We start from the raw sequence: 21,451 nt of genomic DNA, 5'->3' as shown, positions 1-21,451 counted from the left end.
GATGAATCTACGACTTCAGATATAAATGGAAATCCAGATTGATATCAATGTTGTGCATAATTTAACATCCAATCCCATAAGGAGCAACAACGCAACATTTGACCAATGAAAAACAACAACCCCCCCAATCCCAGCATTTAACAGGAACACGATCAGGAATAATTATGGAGCGAGAGGGGAAATAGAGCATGTGATAAAAAACACAAACGTGAAGCTTTTTATGCTTCTTAAATGTATTTCAGTTTACTGCTTTCTTCAAATGTTTATTATAATGTGTGTACGATAAACGTGGACAATTTAAAAATCAAAGTGATAATGAAACGTCTGATTACAAAACGAGTTTTTAAACGCCGTGCATCCTATAAAGCACGACTGGGGGACGTGCCGCCATATTAGCAAAACATTCGCAATACCGACGTGAATGATCCGACTGTCGCAGCTATTGCTTACTGCTGCAGTTTTTGCTTAATGTTGCAGATTTTGCTTACTGTTGCAGCTTTTGCTGACTTTCGCAGCCTTTCCTTACGGTTGCAGGTTTTGCTTACTGTGGCAACTTTTACTTACCGTCATAGCTTTTGTTTACTATCACAGCTTTTGCTTACTGTCGCAGCTTTTGCTTACTGTCGCAGCTTTTGCTTACTATCGCAGCTTTTGTTTACTATCGCAGCTTTTGCTTAATTTCACAACATTCCCTTACTATCGCAGTTTTTGCTTACTATCGCAGTTTTTGCTTACTATCGCAGTTTTTGCTTACTATCGCAGTTTTTGCTTAATATCGCAGCTTTTGCTTGCCATCACAGTTTTTGCAAACTGTCTCAGCTATTGCTTAGTGTCGCAGATTTTGCTTACTGTCGCAGTTTTTGCTTACTGTCGCAGCTTTTGCTTCCTGTCGCAACTTTTGCTTACGGTCGCAGCTTTTGCTTATCATCCCAGCTTTTGCTTACTTGCACAGCTGTTGCTTACTATCAGAACATTTGCTTACTTTCCAAACATTCCCTTACTATCACAGGTTTTGCTTAATATCGCAGCTTTTGCTTACTATCGCAGTTTTTGATTACTATCGCAGTTTTTGCAAACTATCTCAGGTTTTGCTTACTGTCACAGCTTTTGCTTACTGACGCAGTTTTTGCTTACTATTGCAGCTTTTGCTTCCTGTTGAAACTTTCACTTACTGTCACAGCTTTTGCTTATTATTTCAGCTTTTGCTTACTTTCACAGCTGCTGCTTACTATCAGAGCGTTTGCTTAATTTCGCAACATTCCCTTACTATCGCAGTTTTTGATTACTATCGTAGTTTTTGCAAACTGTCTCAGCTTTTGCAAACTGTCTCAGCTTTTGCTTACTGTCACAGCTTTTGCTTACTGTCGCAGTTTTTGCAAACTGTCTCAGCTTTTGCTTACTGTCACAGCTTTTGCTTACTGTCACAGTTTTTGCAAACTGTCTCAGCTTTTTCTTACTGTCGCAGCATTTGTTTATTGTCGCAGGTTTTGCTTACCGTCGCAGCTTTTGCTTACTGTCGCAGTTTTTGCTTACTATCGCAGCTTTTGTTTACTATCGCAGCTTTTGCTTAATTTCACAACATTCCCTTACTATCGCAGTTTTTGCTTACCATCGCAGTTTTTGCTTAATATCGCCGCTTTTGATTACTTTTGCAGTTTTTGATTACTATCGCAGTTTTTGCAAACTGTCTCAGCTTTTGCTTACTGTCACAGCTTTTGCTTACTGTCGCATTTTTTGCTTACTATCTCAGCTTTTTCTTACTGTCGCAGCTTTTGCTTACGGTCGCAGTTTTTGCTTACTGTCGCAGTTTTTGCTTACTATCGCAGCTTTTGTTTACTATCACAGCTTTTGCTTAATTTCACAACATTCCCTTACTATCGTAGTTTTTGCTTAGTATCGCAGTTTTTGCTTAATATCACAGCTTTTGCTTACTTTTGCAGTTTTTGATTACTATCGCAGTTTTTGATTACTATCGCAGTTTTTGCAAACTATCTCAGCTTTTGCTTACTGTCACAGCTTTTGCTTACTGTCGCATTTTTTGCTTACGATCGCAGCTTTTTCTTATGGTCGCAGCTTTTGCTTACTGTCGCAGCTTTTGATTACTGTCGCAGTTTTTGCTTACTATCGCAGCTTTTGTTTACTATCGCAGCTTTTGCTTAATTTCACAATATTCCCTTACTATCGCAGCTTTTGCTTAATATCGCAGCTCTTGCTTACTATCGCAGTTTTTGATTACTATCGTAGTTTTTGCAAACTGTCTCAGCTTTTGCTTACTGTCACAGCTTTTGCTTACTGTCGCAGTTTTTGCAAACTGTCTCAGCTTTTTCTTACTGTCGCAGCTTTTGTTTATTGTCGCAGGTTTTGCTTACTGTCGCAGCTTTTGCTTACTGTCGCAGCTTTTGCTTACGATCGCAGCTTTTTCTTACTATCACAGCTTTTGCTTACTATCGCAGCTTTTGCTTGCCATCACAGTTTTGCTTACTATCTCAGGTTTTGCTTACCTTTGCTTACCATCGCAGCTTTTGCTTACTATCACAGTTTTTGCTTAATATCGCGGCTTTTGCTGACTTTCACAACCTTTCCTTACGGTTGCAGGTTTTACTTACTGTGGCAACTTTTACTTACCGTCGTAGCTTTTGTTTTTCTATCACAGCTTTTGCTTACTGTCGCAGCTTTTGCTTACTGTCGCAGTTTTTGCTTACTATCGCAGCTTTTGTTTACCAATCGCAGCTTTTGCTTAATTTCACAACATTCCCTTACTATCGAAGTTTTTGCTTACTATCGCAGTTTTTGCTTACTATCGCAGTTTTTCCTTACTATCGCAGTTTTTGCTTACTATCGCAGCTTTTGCTTACTTTTGCAGTTTTTGATTACTATCGCAGTTTTTGCAAACTGTCTCAGCTTTTGCTTACTGTCACAGCTTTTGCTTACTGTCACAGCTTTTGCTTACTGTCGCATTTTTTGCTTACTATCTCAGCGTTTTCTTACTGTCGCAGCTTTTGCTTACGGTCGCAGTTTTTGCTTACTATCGCAGCTTTTGTTTACTATCACAGCTTTTGCTTAATTTCACAACATTCCCTTACTATCGTAGTTTTTGCTTACTATCGCAGTTTTTGCTTAATATCGCAGCTTTTGCTTACTTTTGCAGTTTTTGATTACTATCGCAGTTTTTGATTACTATCGCAGTTTTTGCAAACTGTCTCAGCTTTTGCTTACTGTCACAGCTTTTGCTTACTGTCGCATTTTTTGCTTACGATCGCAGCTTTTTCTTATGGTCGCAGCTTTTGCTTACTGTCGCAGCTTTTGCTTACTGTCACAGCTTTTGCTTACTGTCACATTTTTTGCTTACTATCTCAGCTTTTGCTTACTGTCGCAGCTTTTGCTTACGGTCGCAGTTTTTGCTTACTATCGCAGCTTTTGTTTACTATCACAGCTTTTGCTTAATTTCACAACATTCCCTTACTATCGCAGTTTTTGCTTAATATCGCAGCTTTTGCTTACTTTTGCAGTTTTTGATTACTATCGCAGTTTTTGATGACTATCGCAGTTTTTGCAAACTATCTCAGCTTTTGCTTACTGTCACAGCTTTTGCTTAGTCGCATTTTTTGCTTACGATCACAGCTTTTTCTTATGGTCGCAGCTTTTGCTTACTGTCGCAGCTTTTGTTTACTATCGCAGCTTTTGCTTAATTTCACAATATTCCCTTACTATCGCAGCTTTTGCTTAATATCGCAGCTCTTGCTTACCATCGCAGTTTTTGATTACTATCGTAGTTTTTGCAAACTGTCTCAGCTTTTGCTTACTGTCACAGCTTTTGCTTACTGTCGCAGTTTTTGCAAACTGTCTCAGCTTTTTCTTACTGTCGCAGCTTTTGTTTATTGTCGCATGTTTTGCTTACTGTCGCAGCTTTTGCTTACTGTCGCAGTTTTTGCATACGATCGCAGCTTTTTCTTACTATCACAGCTTTTGCTTACTATCGCAGCTTTTGCTTGCCATCGCAGTTTTGCTTACTATCTCAGGTTTTGCTTACCTTTGCAGCTTTTGCTTACTATCGCAGCTTTTGCTTCCTATCGCAGTTTTTGATGACTTTCGCAGTTTTTGCAAACTGTCTCAGCTGTTGCTTACTGTCGCAGCTTTTGCTTACTATCACAGCTTTTGCTTACTTTCACAGCTGTTGCTTACTATCAGAGCATTTGCTTCATTTCACAACATTCCCTTACTATCGCAGTTTTGCTTACTAACGCAGTTTTTGCTTACTATCGCAGTTTTTGATTGCTATTGCAGTTTTTGCAAACTGTCTCAGCTTTTGCTTACTGTCACAGCTTTTGCTTACTGTTGCAGTTTTTGCATACTATCACAGCTTTTTCTTACCATCACAGCTTTTGCTTAGTATCGCAGTTTTTGCTTGCTATCGCAGTTTTTGATTACTTTCGCAGTTTTTGCAAACTGTCTCAGCTGTTGGCCGCAGCTTTTGCTTACTGTCGCAGCTTTTGCTTACTATCGCAGCTTTTGCTTAATGTCAAACTTTTGCTTCCTGTTGCAACTTTTGCTTACTGTCACAGCTTTTGCTTATTATTTCAGCTTTTGCTTACTTTCACAGCTGTTGCTTACTATCAGAGCATTTGCTTAATTTCGCAACATTCCCTTACTATCGCAGTTTTCACTTACTGTCACAGTTTTTGATTACTGTCGCAGCTTTTTCTTATGGTCGCAGTTTTCGCTTACTGTCACAGCTTTTGCTTACTGTCGCAGCTTTTGCTTACTATCGCAGCTTTTGCTTACTATCGCAGCTTTTGCTTAATGTCACAGCTTTTGCTTCCTGTTGCAACTTTTGCTTACTGTCACAGCTTTTGCTTATTATTTCAGATTTTGCTTACTTTCACAGCTGTTGCTTACTATCAGAGCATTTGCTTAATTTCGCATCATTCCCTTACTATCGCAGCTTTTGCTTACTGTCACAGCTTTTGCTTACTATCGCAGCTTTTGCTTAATGTCACAGCTTTTGCTTCCTGTTGCAACTTTTGCTTACTGTCACAGCTTTTGCTTATTATTTCAGATTTTGCTTACTTTCACAGCTGTTGCTTACTATCAGAGCATTTGCTTAATTTCGCAACATTCCCTTACTATCGCAGGTTTTGCTTAATATCGCAGCTTTTGCTTACTATCGCAGTTTTTGATTGCTATCGCAGTTTTTGCAAACTGTCTCAGCTTTTGCTTAGTGTCGCAGCTTTTGCTTAGTGTCGTAGCTTTTGCTTATGGTCGCAGCTTTTGCTTACTGTCGCAGTTTTTGCTTACTGTCGCAGTTTTTGCTTAATGTCACAACTTTTGCTTCCTGTTGCAACTTTTGCTTACTGTCACAGCTTTTGCTTACTTTCACAGCTGTTGCTTACTATCAGAGCATTTGCTTCATTTCACAACATTCCCTTACTATCGCAGTTTTTGCTTACTAACGCAGTTTTTGCTTACTATCGCAGTTTTTGATTGCTATTGCAGTTTTTGCAAACTGTCTCAGCTTTTGCTTAGTGTCACAGCTTTTGCTTACTGTTGCAGTTTTTGCATACTATCACAGCTTTTTCTTACCATCACAGCTTTTGCTTAGTATCGCAGTTTTTGCTTGCTATCGCAGTTTTTGATTACTTTCGCAGTTTTTGCAAACTGTCTCAGCTCTTGGCCGCAGCTTTTGCTTACTGTCGCAGCTTTTGCTTACTATCGCAGCTTTTGCTTAATGTCAAACTTTTGCTTCCTGTTGCAACTTTTGCTTACTGTCACAGCTTTTGCTTATTATTTCAGCTTTTGCTTACTTTCACAGCTGTTGCTTACTATCAGAGCATTTGCTTAATTTCGCAACATTCCCTTACTATCGCAGTTTTCACTTACTGTCACAGTTTTTGATTACTGTCGCAGCTTTTTCTTATGGTCGCAGTTTTCGCTTACTGTCACAGCTTTTGCTTACTGTCGCAGCTTTTGCTTACTATCGCAGCTTTTGCTTACTATCGCAGCTTTTGCTTAATGTCACAGCTTTTGCTTCCTGTTGCAACTTTTGCTTACTGTCACAGCTTTTGCTTATTATTTCAGATTTTGCTTACTTTCACAGCTGTTGCTTACTATCAGAGCATTTGCTTAATTTCGCATCATTCCCTTACTATCGCAGCTTTTGCTTACTGTCACAGCTTTTGCTTACTATCGCAGCTTTTGCTTAATGTCACAGCTTTTGCTTCCTGTTGCAACTTTTGCTTACTGTCACAGCTTTTGCTTATTATTTCAGATTTTGCTTACTTTCACAGCTGTTGCTTACTATCAGAGCATTTGCTTAATTTCGCAACATTCCCTTACTATCGCAACATTCCCTTACTATCGCAGCTTTTGCTTACTATCGCAGTTTTTGATTGCTATCGCAGTTTTTGCAAACTGTCTCAGCTTTTGCTTAGTGTCGCAGCTTTTGCTTAGTGTCGTAGCTTTTGCTTAAGGTCGCAGCTTTTGCTTACTGTCGCAGTTTTTGCTTACTGTCGCAGTTTTTGCTTACAATCGCAGCTTTTTCTTACTGTCGCAGCTTTTGTTTACAATCGCAGCCTTTGCTTACAATCGCAGTCTACGTGTAGAATGCTTTAGGGCGGACTCAACTATGGTAGCTCGGCAGGTGTACATCTTTGGGGTTTATAGACTGTGCCAGAGGGCTGTATTCAGGTGATAAGTGCATGTGCAGGAAAAGCCATTGCAACACTCTGTATAATATCGTTCATTGAAGAATATTCCGTGCAGAGCATACAGGTGTAATGCGAAAGCTCCGATAGCCTCGAGGCACCTGCACAGCGGAGGAGAATGAGGTTCAGTGACCGAGGCAGCGAAAGGCTTCAAACTATCTGAAAAGGCCTTCAAAAAGCTCCCGATAGTGAGGGACATTAGCGTGCTCTAAAAGCATATCAAACATTGAAACCATTTCGTCTACACACCTAAATCACATCGTGAAAGAATGAAAGTGCAGAGGGGAAAAAAAACCACTACGCGTGTGCAGGAGCTGCGGAGGCAGAAATGATTTCCTGGCAGAGCCTGAGGGTACAAGTGCTTTTGGTCAGAGCTTCGGATGAGGGCGAATGCACAGAAACACTCACTTTGTGCGTCGCAGTCGGCACAGGAGCCATTCCCACGTACGTCGCGTATAGACCGAATGGCGATGGCGTCGCTCTGGCTGTCTGTCCGTGCCTGTCGAAACACACGAGCGTGCCAGGAGCTATGGCCGTGTGTGCCGGTGTTTGTGAGGTTCATCAAATATTAAAAGCGCCAAATCGCACCCGGGGGACGCAGCCCGTAATTAACGCAGGTGTGTGTGGACCTCGAAACGAGGAGCGATAGGGAAAAAGGGGGGAAATGCAAGAACTGGCAGGGAACCTCGAGCTGGCAGCGCTGGGGTCAAGGGTCAAAGGCTACGTGCCACTTTTCAACAGCTGCAGGGTTTACAGGTCAACTGCATTCGAGACAAGGTGACCTTTGTGTGCCCAAAGTTAATTGGCGCAAAGCACTCTGGGCTCACAGTGCCCCATTGAGCGATAGAACAAGGCGCAGCGTTGTACAAGAGGGCAATACCCAGCAATACATGCCACGATTCAAAATGGAGGGTGGAAGGAAATTAAATGGCACGGGTCAAAAATTTTGCTGTCGAGTTCAAAACAACCTTTTGGGAAATTTTCAATCTTTCATGGAATGTTAGGTAATGAGGGAAAATTACACCGGGCCATTCGTCTTTCACTGGCACCGGCTTTGTTTTTCCAAGAAATCAAATATACATGTCTGAAATTACTTTTGACTTATTATATCGATAAACCCAATTCGACTCTGATCGTGTGAGGATGGTACAAATCATCAAACAATACTTTAACTGATCCATGGTTTTAGATACCAAATAGGATTAGGAAAGCCCTATAACTTGCACCTCAAATGCAAAACTTCTTCCAATTATAAACTGATCTCGGGGCATTTTACAAACAAAAACGATGAAAATCCTTCTAACGGAACATTGCGCGTAAAATAAAACCATTCCACTTGCCCGACAAGTCCTTCCCATTTAACACCACTTCCTGGAACTCACCTAAACTTAATTCGCCAAATAGACAGCAGAAGAAACAATGGAAAAACATCGTTTGACAAATTTTGAAAATCTTACGACAATTATCTTTGAGTAGTAACTACAGGCACTGGTTATATGAGTGTGTTGTGGCATCACTACAGAGTGTGTTGTGGCATCAATGTGGCATCACTACAGAGTGTGTTGTGGCATCAATGTGGCATCACTACAGAGTGTGTTGTGGCATCAATGTAGCATCACTACAGAGTGTGTTGTGGCATCAATGTGGCATCACTACAGAGTGTGTTGTGGCATCAATGTGGCATCACTACAGAGTGTGTTGTGGCATCAATGTGTTGTGAGTATGTTGTTGTTGTGGAATCAATGTGGCATCACTACAGAGTGTGTTGTGGCATCAATGTGGCATCACTACAGAGTGTGTTGCGGCATCAATGTGTTGTGAGTATGTTGTTGTTGTGGCATCAATGTAGCATCACTACAGAGTGTGTTGTGGCATCAATGTGGCATCACTACAGAGTGTGTTGTGGCATCAATACAGAGTGTGTTGTGGCATCAATGTGTTGTGAGTATGTTGTTGTTGCGGAATCAATGTGGCATCACTACAGAGTGTGTTGTGGCATCAATGTGGCATCACTACAGAGTGTGTTGTGGCATCAATGTGGCATCACTACAGAGTGTGTTGTGGCATCAATATGGTATCACTACAGAGTGTGTTGTGGCATCAATGTGGCATCACTACAGTGTGTTGTGGCATCAATGTGGCATCACTACAGAGTGTGTTGTGGCATCAATGTGGCATCACTACAGAGTGTGTTGTGGCATCAATGTGGCATCACTACAGAGTGTGTTGTGGCATCAATGTGGCATCACTACAGAGTGTGTTGTGGCATCAATGTGGCATCTCCACAGAGTGTGTTGTGGCATCAATGTGGCATCACTACAGAGTGTGTTGTGGCATCAATGTGGCATCACTACAGAGTGTGTTGTGGCATCAATGTGGCATCACTACAGAGTGTGTTGTGGCATCAATGTGTTTTGAGTGTGTTGTTGTGTTGTGGCATCAATGTGGCATCACTACAGAGCATGTTGTGGCATCAATGTGGCATCACCACAGTGTGTTGTGGCATCAATGTGTTGTGAGTGTGTTTTTGTGTTGTGGCATCAATGTGGCATCACTACAGAGCATGTTGTGGCATCAAGCCGCAGTCACAACAGAGCAGTACAACATCTGGGAAGCTGGACCTTTTGCTTGGCACTGTGGCACGACTGCAGGCTGGCGAATATCTGGCCTTCAATGGCCAACGTCCAGGACTCTCGCTCCTCAGCACTTGACGCCTCAAAGTGCCAGCTCTGTCCCGTCAGCGACACAATGACAAACTCAAAGGAATCCTCACCATCTGATGGTCGCCAACCCGGAGGGAGGATGGCAGGGTAAGAGATGAGGCAGGGGAGGGTGGCAGGAAGTGGGGGAGGAAAGAATTTGATTAACATAACACCGATCAAAGCTTGCGTCGACCTTTCTCGACCGCAGTAGAACAATGGCACAGGGATGCCATGTGTGCTAGTAACTTAACCCAACAGCAATTTTCGCAGCTTTCCCCCTCTGTGGGTCGCACTTCCTGAGACCATGGCAAGGCCTCCTTTCCAGACCACTCCGTCTCCCTGCTTATCCAGCACAGAATATCAATGCAGCCACACAGTGAGCTTCCTTCCTTCCTCTAACTTCAAACAGCAAGGCATGGCCTCCTGGAGAGAAAACCAACAGGCCGCTGCGTGTTTCTATATCCCTCTATATCCCACGCCACTGAGCCGGGGATGGGCGGGGTCCCGGCTGTGGTTACCTACTCTCCTATGGTTTCTAGGATGTGCTGAAACCATCCTCCATGTCCTGCTCACTTACCAGGGAAATGTTGGAGTTTCTTACGAATACATTCATTAACATGCATTGCTTTCAGGCGACCAATGATACAACCTCTCATCTTCACAAATATGATAGAACAGCCTTCAGAAACCATTTTTCCCCGCAGAGCAGGGGTTGGCCTTTTTTGGGCACCGTGGTCCCATTTTTGAAGTTGGCCTTTTTTGGGCACCATGGTCCCATTTTTGAAGTTGGCCGTTTTGGGGCACCGTGGACCCATTTTTGAAGTTGGCCTTTTTTGGGAACCGTGGTCCCATTTTTGAAGTTGGCCTTTTTTGGGCACCGTGGTCCCATTTTTGAAGTTGGCCGTTTTTGGGCACCATGGTCCCATTTTTGAAGTTGGCCGTTTTTGGGAACCATGGTCCCATTTTTGGAGTTGGCCGTTTTTTGGCACCATGGTCCCATTTTTGAAGTTGGCCGTTTTTGGGAACCATGGTCCCATTTTTGAAGTTGGCCTTTTTTGGGCACAATGGTCCCATTTTTTAAGTTGGCCGTTTTTGGGCACTGTGGACCCATTTTTGAAGTTGGCCTTTTTTGGACACCGTGGTCCCATTTTTGAAGTTGGCCTTTTTTGGACACCGTGGTCCCATTTTTGAAGTTGGCCTTTTTTGGGAACCGTGGTCCCATTTTTGAAGTTGGCCTTTTTTGGGCACCGTGGTCCCATTTTTGAAGTTGGCCGATTTTGGGCAACATGGTCCCATTTTTGAAGTTGGCCGTTTTTGGGCACCATGGTCCCATTTTTGAAGTTGGCATTTTTTGGGAACCGTGGTCCCATTTTTGAAGTTGGCCGTTTTTGGGCAACATGGTCCCATTTTTGAAGTTGGCCGTTTTTGGGCAACATGGTCCCATTTTTGAAGTTGGCCGTTTTTGGGCAACATGGTCCCATTTTTGAAGTTGGCCTTTTTTGGGAACCGTGGTCCCATTTTTGAAGTTGGCCTTTTTTGGGAACCGTGGTCCCATTTTTGAAGTTGGCCTTTTTTGGGCACCGTGGTCCCATTTTTGAAGTTGACCTTTTTTGCGCACCATGGTCCCATTTTTGAAGTTGGCCGTTTTTTGGCACTGTGGACCCATTTTTGAAGTTGGCCTTTTTTGGACACCGTGGTCCCATTGTTGAAGTTGGCCTTTTTTGGGCACCGTGGTCCCATTTATGAAGTTGGCCTTTATTGGGCACCGTGGTCCCATTTTTGAAATTGGCCGTTTTTCGGCACTGTGGACCCATTTTTGAAGTTGGCCTTTTTTGGGCACCATGGTCCCATTTTTGAAGTTGGCATTTTTTGGGCACCATGGTCCCATTTTTGAAGCAATGTTTGATGGTTGGATGCCCTTCCTACCACAAACCCTGTTAGTCACTTTTGGCGACACACAGGGAATTACCAGTGAACTGGTACTCAATTTGCCGACCTTGGGAGGATGACAGGCTGAGTCAGCCCCCTGGTGTTAATTCAGCGATCGACCGGGATTCAAACCCAGGATCCTAGGATCCCAAGCTGGCACCCTAACCGCTAGGCCAACAGCAGGCTCTTCACAAATATGATAGCACAGTATAAATGCCATTTTGAAACTGAGATGGCACAGAAATTGCAATCATTCTGGATAATAATGTGCCATCTGCCAAGTTTTGTTCTTCAGCAAACACAGACATTTGCTGTTGGAATGTGTCCCTCTGTTTTACAACTTAAAGGGAAAACTAACAAGGAATTGCTGTTGAGTGGGCTCTCTTAATGATACTAAATCAACTCGTGTTCATTAAATGAGGAAATTTTGGAAAGTGCAAAACTATTGATGAAATAAGCACAGGACAATATAATTTAACCATTTGATACAATTTTCAAGCAGGAATAGTTTACAATTCAGATCAACAGTTGTCACTTCAGGAAGCTTGGGAATATGTGATATATATATATATATATATATATATATATATATATATATATATACTGCAAAAAAGAAAGAAAGATTTTCATACTTTAGGTTAAATTCATCAAATTATCAGTGATAACAGTCATATGTTTTTATTATTATTGTGAATTAACAGCCTATATTAATGCATGTGAAACAAACTGCTCAAGTAAACAAGAAAGACAATCGGAGATTTCAGACCCTTGCCAGGACGTGATTTTAGTGTTTTTAAGGCTCTTATGTTAAGACAAATATGGCAAACGAACCACGTGACTGAAGACGTCATCATTATTATTTTTTCTCCACCAATTTATCCATAGACGCTCAAGAAATTTCATTTGATCGGATGAAGTTTTGTACCTGTCAAATTATGACGTCATAATGGAGAAACCTTTACATAATCATTAACATATTTTATTCCCCATGGAGAGATCTTTACAATGAGCCATGTCTCAATTTTTTCTACGCTGCGCTTTTGGAAGTATTAAGATGAAACGTTTTTCGGTATTTCCAAGGTGGCGCCAGTACCATGTGACATATGACGTCATAATTTTCATTAAAAAATTGTACAAGAGGAGGTGCAACTATGATAAAAAAAATTCGTGTCAATCAGACCAACGGTTGCAGAGAAAATCATATTTATTCTGTGCAGACAAACAGACAAACTAACAGACAAACAAATAAACAAGAAGACGTCATGCGGAGCACGATACTTGCAAAATACGCCCCCCCCCCCCCTCACCAAGAAAAAAAATTCCATTGATACAGCAAATTGTCCATTTCATCAAGATTAAAATTGACAATCTTGATCAAAGCTCGGGTCAATAGGAAGAAAAGTGACGATTTTTCAGATGAAAAATGATGATTTTGGAAGGTTGACCTTGAGTTGACCTTTGACCTTTTGACCTCAAAAAGTTGGTTTCCCTATTTAGTGACTCAATGTGCAAATGCTGTTCAATTTTCAAGTCAATCGGATGAAAATTGATGGTTTTTCAGATAAAAAGTGATGATTTTGGAAGTTTGACCTTGAGTTGACCTTTGACCTTTTGACCTAAATAGTATCTTTCCCAATTTAGTGACTCGATATGCAAATGCTGTTCAATTTTCAAGTCAATCGGTTGAGAATTGACGGCTTTTTAGATGAAAATTGATGATTTTTAAAATTTGACCTTGAGTTAACCTTTGACGTTTTGACCTCAAAATAGTATGTTTCCCAATTTAATGACTCGATATGCAAATGCTGTTCAATTTTCAAGTCAATCGGTTGAGAATTGATGGCTTTTTAGATGAAAATTGATGATTTTTTAAATTTGACCTTAAGTTGACCTTTGACCTCAAAAATAGTATGTTTCCCAATTTAGTGACTTGATATACAAATGCTATTCAATTTTCAAGTCAATCGGATTTAAAATGGCGATTTTAGAAATTTGACCTCCAGATGACCTTTAACCTTTGACCTCAAAATCAATAGGCTTCTCAATTGGGACGACTTATACAACTTGGTGAAGTTTCGTGACGATCGGTTTAGAATTGTGACCTGTAGGCTGGTGACAGACAAACAGACAGACAAACAGACAGACAAACAGACAGAACCACAAACGGAACCGACCAATATACTTGAAAAATCTTCGATTTTGCAAGTAACAAACTAGAACGGCACTCAGTAGAGAGCGTACCTCCGCCAGGTGAACAGATTACGTTTTGTATCCCAGAATAGACCAGAAAATCACAATACAGAATCACATTTAATCAAAATCAGCCGCCCACAACTTTTTGAGATACCTTGTTGTATATCGTTTTTGGCCCTATCTCCCAATGGTGAAGAATTACTTTAAAAATTCTACTAGCCGGATCCGGATCTTCACCAAAATCGAATAGATTCATCCTTGTCACACACACAACCTGTACACCAAGTTTCGTGCAAATCCGTCCACAACTTTTTGAGATATCTTGTTAACAAACAGACAGACAGGGGTGAAAACATAACCTCCATCCACCTTTGGTGGCAGAGGTAACAAACAGACAGACAGGTAAAGTGACTCAAACGCAATTCCTTCTCCTCTGGCGAGGGTAATAACAAGAACAGTGTCATTTTATAATATCATTCAATACTTTGTGTGTCCGCACTTTGCCTTTTGAGTGCCATCACTCTTTTACCCATGCTTCCTGTAAACGACTGAAGCACTCTTCCAGGAATGTTGTGCCAAATATCCTGTAGTACACTCCACAGTTCTGTACGGTTCCTCTTGTTATCCCACGCACGCACGAAGCGAAAAGCGCGGCGTTAAGCAATAATTGGTTTACTTTATCCGTCTGTCTGTCTGCAAATGTCAGATTATGATCGAGGAATAACCTGATTGCGATTGACGAACCCGCAATTAAACATTAATTTGGCTTTGAATTTGGCAAATTGTACGAAATCTCGTCCCGATCGCGCATGCTCAGAGAGGGTTAAGGTAATTTGTTTTTACTGTGTCTGCCTGTCTGTCGGTCAAACAAAATAGGACATCATTCCAAACAGGAAATTTATTGTTTTTTAGGGATGTCGTTCAAAACAGGAAACTTACTGTTTTTAAGGATGTCGTTAAGGAGACAAACAACAATTAAGAATAACTAATGTTACGTGTTAAATAAGGTGGTGTAAAAGCCACTGCGTCAACGGTGGTAAACTTCGAAAAAACGTTTTATTCTACAACCATTAAAATCTTTATTTTATATGTATTGAATTATATACAGTACATGAACACTGAAAAACACCAATCACCTTTTAGCACTTTCAAAATCCTTCCATTTAGCAGTACTTGTGAAAAATATTCATGCTATCTCTTACCCTGAGGGTAGACCGGCAGAATAACTGTGTGAGGATTCTGCATTCAGACAAATATGGTGGCACCTCGTGCTGTTTGTTTGGTGCATCTTTTTCTCAGATTGTTCAAAAATTGGAATTTTCTCTGAGAGGAGTTGGGAGAAGGTTTGCAATTGTGCGAATGCATGGATAAACCTCGATGGTGATGAAAAAAACATCTCAGTGGAGCAGAGTTAACTCTGAACTGTTCCGTTAGACCAATCAGGTTTGTATAGTTGTCATGCAAGGTTCACGAACAAAACAAACTATCGTGGTTTATAATATTGTTCACGAACAATAGATCGTGCTCGGAAATGCAAAGCAAAAGCTTAAAAGACTCTTCCCATGTCCGATCATAATTTCTTAATCAATTGGCAAATAGCATACCTAAACCACCAGTGTTTCATCCGAAGCTGTAACTTTTTGCAAATTAAGCAAACTAGTGAGGTACCCGTGCTACGCACGGGTGGGAGACCAGAAGCGAACAGACAATGCAGAAACGGCGAATGCTAAAGCATGAAACCAATAAATTCCACATTACTGTAGCACCTTCAGTCGCATGTCAGACATGGACAGCAAGTTCGTGAAGGACTCCCATGAAAAACGTACCCGTTCGCAAACAAACAGGTACGTTTGTTCCATACCCAGTCAATGGCGAATCTGCATCTGGCGATCCGCAAATTCACGCTTAGAAAGTAGAAACCATCACGGCATTTCGTCATTCACTTGAACTCGATATCTCTTTTTTAATTTCAAACAGCATAACTCCAATCATAAATTAAATAACATTAAGATAAAAAAAATAAACATTTAACAACATTCGTGACATAAACAAATATTTAAATCCTGATGTGAAGTTCTGTACGGTTGGGTGAACACAATTACGAATTCAAAATCATAATTGTATTCACTCAATTCCAATCATCAATTGATACTTGAACACGGTCCCTGGTCCCTGGTGTTGGGCTAGCGGCTAGGGTGCCGGCTTAGGATCCAAGGATCCTGGGTTCGAATCCCGGTCGATCGCTGAATTAACGCCAGGGGGGTTGACTCAGCCTGTCATCCTTCCGAGGTCGGCTAATTGAGTACCAGTTCACTGGTAATTCCCTGTTTGTCGTTAAAGGCGGCAAAAAGGGTTGGCGTCAGGAAGGGCATCCGGCCGTAAAACATTGCTTCAAATAGGGGACCGAAAAACAACAACAACCACGGTTCCCGAAAAAGGCCAACCCCCGCTTTGCGGGGAAAAATGGCCTCTAAAGGTGGTTATAATTGATACTTGAACAAAACGATTAACACGATAAACGTTTAACGATTTAACATTGCGAATGAATGACGGTTGTATTTGGATACGATCAAACCGGCGCATTGCCGTCATCTGTCCACTTCCGAATTCGCTGCAGGTTCGTAATTCTCATCAAAATCTAAACAGTATTTGTAGAATTTCAATAAAAGCCACATCACTGTTCATATCGGTAAATATTATTCCATCATGTTTGGAAAAACTGGAAAATTGGAAAACTTGGAAAAACAATATAGCCTATTTTACTCCCAGGGGTCCCAGAAATACCCACCCAAAATATTGTTGCGATCGGTTGAGCCATTTTTGCGGTACCTTCGAACAGACAGACGGACATTTGGTGAATTATAGTAAGATGATTAATTCATTACTTGATTATCAATTAATAATTAATCAATTAATTGATTAATCTAAAGAAAATAACGTTTTTGCCAAAGCACATGCTCAATATTGTGCCCAAATTCTAGCTTCCTAGCTCAAAGGATGGCAGAGATATCGCCCGCACAAACAAACAAACAAGACAAGACAATAAATATATATCGTGCAAGGCACAATACTTGCAAGATCCCTAAAATGAGTTGTTGGCCTATGATAACTTCAAATATAATTAGTGGTTGAACTCAGTGACTTGGTATGCAAATCCTCTTAAACTTTGAAGTCAATTAGATGAAAATTGAGGATTTTAGAAACTAGTACACCCACTCACTATGGGAGGGGCAGGAAGGGTCATTCCTCTTTGGGGTATATAGATTACAGTCGATCTATGGTCGGGTCTCAAGAACATTGGGTGTGTGTTCATTTACCAAGTTTGTTGTGGAGAGATCGCCAAGTGGTTTAAGCATTCGAGCAAGCACTCCATTCAAAACCGTTAAGGAACGGCTGTCTTGGCAAGCGCCAGCTAGCTGCTTGGTAAATGATCACAACCCGGGCTCCCTCCCTTTCAGTTTCGTGTTAAACAGCAGGAGCGAGTTTCAAAAGGCCGCCACGAAAAACGGCATGTAAATGCCAAGAAGGGTCAACCAAATACCTAAAATGTTATTTACCCAACCCTTGTGGGGTATATAGAGTACAGTAGATCTTCGCTCAGTTCTGTAAGTAAAATGTACCTCACCGATGTCGGGATTCCTCCAGATTTCTTTGTTTTGTGTTATAAACAGCATTAGCGACTGTTTAAAAAGCTAATCATACGTGCTTGTGGTTTATAATATTTTTTCTTCCTGTGGAGGCCGTTGGGCCGTTGCTCCCACGGAAACGCCATGATAAGCTATTTATAAATGTTGAAGCGACATTTTTTCAAGGAGGAAAAACACCTTCGGGAGGTAGGATCTTAATGGTATTAATATTGTTTTGTAATAACATTAATTTTATGCTATTGTTGTTAGTTTTGTTATTCAAAGTGGCCTTTGAAAAACGCCATGATAAAGCTAACTTAAATATGGATATACACCTCAACATGCAACCCCATTGATGGCAATGGTAGGGAAAACCTGCTCGGGGGAGAAAACCCCCCTTGGAGAGGGGGGCAAATGAATGCGCTACAACCTTCATTGTGTAACCCTTCGTCATCCTGTCAAGTTTGGTTGAAATTGGATAAGTAACGACAGAATGTATTGGGGTCAAATTTCATCAGACAGACAGACACCAAATGGCGTATTTTAGTATGATTGGCCTATGTTGCCCTTTTGGCCTATGTTGACATCAAAAATACGTGGTGATTGAATTTAGTGACCAGATATGCAAATCTTCTTCAAATTTCAGGCTAATTGGATGAAAATTGAGGATTTTAGAAACTCGGCCTATGTCGACCTTTTGGCCTACGTTGACCTCAACAATACTTGGTGGTTGAATTCAGTGAACTGGTATGCAAATTCTCTTAAAATTTCAAGTCAATCAGATGAAAATTGAGGATTTTAGAAATATGGCGTATGTTGAGCTTTTCGCCTGTTGACCGAAAAAAATACTTGGTGGTTGAATTTATTCACCAGATATGCAAATCCTCTTAAAATCCCAAGTCAATCGGATGAAAAATGAGGATTCGTGGTTGAAGTCAGTGTCCAGATATTCAAATTCTCTTAAAAGTTCAAGTCAATCGGATGAAAAGTGAGGATTTTAGAAATCTGGCCTATGTTGACCTTTTGGCCGATGTTGACCTCAACAATACTTGGTGGTTGAATTCAGTGAACTGGTATGCAAATTCTCTTAGAAAGTCAAGTCAATCGGATGAAAATTGAGGATTCGTGGTTGAATTCAGTGTCCAGATATTCAAATTCTATTAAAATTTCAAGTCAATCGAATGAAAATTGAGGATTTTAGAAATCTGGCCTATGTTGACCTTTTGGCCGATGTTGACCTCAAAAATAGTTGGGGGTTGAATTCAGTGACCAGATATGCAAATCCTCTTAAAATTTCAAGTTCATTGCATGAAAATTGAGGATTTTAGAAACTTGGCCTATGTTGACCTAAAAATACTTGGTGGTTGAATTTATTCACCAGATATGCAAATCCTCTTCAAATTTCAAGTTAAATGTGAATTTCAAGTTAAATGTGAATTTCAAGTTAAATGAAGATTGAGCATTTTAGAAATTTGGCCTATGATGACCCTTTGGCCTATGTTGACCTCAAAAATACTTGGTGGTTGAATTCAGTGTCTTGATATGCAAATCCTCTTAAAATATCAAGTCAATTGGATGACAATTGAGGATTTTAGAAATCTAGCCTATGTTGACCTTTTGGCCGATGTTGACCTCAAAAATAGTTGGGGGTTGAATTCAGTGACCAGATATGCAAATCCTCTTCAAATTTCAAGTCAATCGGATGAAAATTGAGGATTTTAGAAATTTGACAAAGTTGGTGACCTTTGGCCTACCTATGTTGACCTATTGAACTTTTGACCCCAGATACAATAGGCTACTTGATTATGACCAAATCCACCATTTGGTGAAGTTTCGTGAAGATCGGTTGAAAATTGTGACCTGTAGGCGACTGACATACAGACAAACAGAATAACGCACTGTGTGTGCGTATATAAACTCAACATCAAAAGAAACTTATCAAATCTTTAGAAGGACACTCATTGAAATCCTCTCCGCAAAAATGAAAAATATTTGAACACAGAGGTAAAGTTCAGCTATCTTTACTGAACACATGTCAATAAACAAGAGGTTGCCTCAATCACAAAAAACAAAAAGCATGAACATCACAAGGGGTGGTGCAACAAAAGTCACAGCAGTGCAACACAAAGGCACGCACCTGAATACAGTCAAAACAAAATGACACAGGAATGGACACAACACTCCTAACAGTCAAGGACAGAATGACAGCAGTCCTCAATATCGTGTGTGTCCTCCCTGAACTGTGATGCAGGCTGGACACCTCCGACACATGCTCTGTACCAGGCGTCTGATACGGTCCTGGGGAAGTCTGTCCCACTCCTCCTGCAAGCCTTGAATGAGCATTTGCCGATTGACAGCCATTGATCTCCTCGATGCAAGACGTCGACCAAGCTCCTCCCATAAATGCTCAATGGGATTGAGGTCAGGGGAATAAGGCATCCAAGGCATCACTTCAACACCCTGTTCCTGGAGGAAGTTGGTGGTCAGGCGAGCAGCATGGGGTCGAGCGTTGTCCTGCTGGAAAACTGCGATGTCAGGATGAGCCTGGAGAAATGGCAGCAGATGAGGTCTCAAAACCTCATTGACATAACGCTGACTAGTGAGATTGCCTTCGATGACGACCAGAGGTTTCCTGAAATGGGTGGAAAATGCCGGTCCATACCATCACACTGGGTCCTCCCGAACGATTGATCTGGTGAATACAGCATGACGCATACCTTTCCCCACCTCTGCGCCATACCCGTTGACGCCCATCAGCAGCATGGAGGCAAAATGTGGACTCATCGCTGAACAAGACTGCACTCCACTGTTGCTGTGTCCAGTGGCGATGCTGCAGACACCATCTTAGTCTGTTCCGCCGATGCACTGCGTTCAACACTGGACCTCTGCAAGGACATCTTGCCACCAGGCCCCGACTTCTCAAGCGCCTCTGCACAGTAGAGACACTGATGCGGTTGTTGTGGCGACCTTTTGTCACTGCAGCTGTTTGCGTCTCAGGGCGGAAACGATCACGAAGATGCTGCAGCACAATCCAGCGATCTTGGTTTGGGGTGGTTACCCGTGGTCGTGCTCTTCGTGGACCATCATTCACAGTTCCAGTTTCACCGTAACGCCTAGTCAGGTTGGAAATTACAGACTGTGAGCAACCAAGACGTTGGGAAATTGTTCGCTGGCATCCCAATTGCGATGGCCCTCAGGATGCCTCAAGCATCCCAATTGCCCTTAAACGTTGTTCAGATTTCAGGCTTGGCATCTGAATTTTCTTGTTGTTTTCCCTGTCAGAAGCCTCTAGAGTGACTATGGACAGCAGTAAATGAATATCTAACCACGAGAACTGAAGGATTTCATTATGAGGGTCATTATTTAAAGGGAAATATCCCTATACAGAACCACTCAAGCATGCCATTGTTGATCAACCAGGTGAATGAAGTGAATTTCCCGTTACATAATCAGCCATTACAATTGAAGAAACATGTTTGTAAAGCTGCACCTTTCAAAAAGTGAAAGTGATAAGTTAATTTTGATGTTCAGTTTATATTGTGCGTTTATGTATGTGTGTGTGTGTGTATGTATGTATGTATGTATGTATATACATACATACATACATGTATGTATATACATGTATACATGTATGTATATACATGTATACATGTATGTTCAGGGCCCAGGCGTGATATGTATACATACATACATACATACATGTATGTATATATATAAGGGTATGTATGTACGTACATATATACATACATACATATATATATATATATATAGGCTCACTTTGGATTTGGAGGAAGTTTATGGAGGCACGTCGAATGGTGTAGGCTAAGGTTGTGGATGGTGGTTCATTTCAGCCTAAAGGGGTAGTGACTGAGTGTGGAAGAGAAATGGAGATATGTGAATGGTGTGTGTGTGTTGCAAGAGTGTGTTGCAGGAGTGTGTGTGTGTGTGTGTGTGTGTGTGTGTTGCAGGAGTGTGTGTGTGTTGCAGGAGTGGGTGTGGTTTTGCATGAATGTGTTTTTGTTTGAGTGGTGCATATTGTAAGGGTAGGTGGTCGGTTTTTTTTTTTTTTTTTTTGGTGTGTGAGTGAGTGGATGAGGGGCTGTGGATTCTGGTAGTGGAGGCGGTTTTGTTGTTGTATTCTGTGTTCTCACTGGCTGGGGGTGGAGGTGTCCAGGTGTACACATCCACGTGTAGCTGCTGCATGTGGAGGCGTACGTGCCCCTGCTTCCTCACCTTAGCTGACCGTATCGAGGTTGAAGGGCCGAAACGGGATGATGCTGAGGACCTCGACTGAGGACCC

The 21,451-nt window shown here is 41.4% G+C and overlaps 1 protein-coding gene across 8 annotated transcripts in view; it reads right to left on the bottom strand.

Moving 5' to 3' along the window:
- The window catches only part of LOC137429645 (arf-GAP with GTPase, ANK repeat and PH domain-containing protein 1), a 644,187-nt gene that overhangs the window by 87,207 nt on the left and 535,529 nt on the right, over positions 1 to 21,451 (bottom strand). For all 8 annotated transcript variants that reach the window (XM_078779671.1, XM_078779672.1, XM_078779673.1 and 5 more), the window contains 2 exons: positions 9,323 to 9,477; positions 7,110 to 7,200 (listed from right to left, as the gene is read on the bottom strand). In XM_078779671.1, the coding sequence (XP_078635797.1) occupies positions 7,110 to 7,200; positions 9,323 to 9,477 (246 nt within the window). The remainder of the gene's footprint in view (positions 1 to 7,109; positions 7,201 to 9,322; positions 9,478 to 21,451) is intronic.

The sequence above is a fragment of the Myxine glutinosa genome, chromosome 6 (genome assembly GCF_964187855.1).
Source record: "Myxine glutinosa chromosome 6, kmMyxGlut1.1, whole genome shotgun sequence".
Taxonomy (NCBI): domain Eukaryota; kingdom Metazoa; phylum Chordata; class Myxini; order Myxiniformes; family Myxinidae; genus Myxine; species Myxine glutinosa.
Note: the sequence above shows the minus strand (reverse complement) of the source record. Positions and strands in the feature narration are given on the sequence as shown.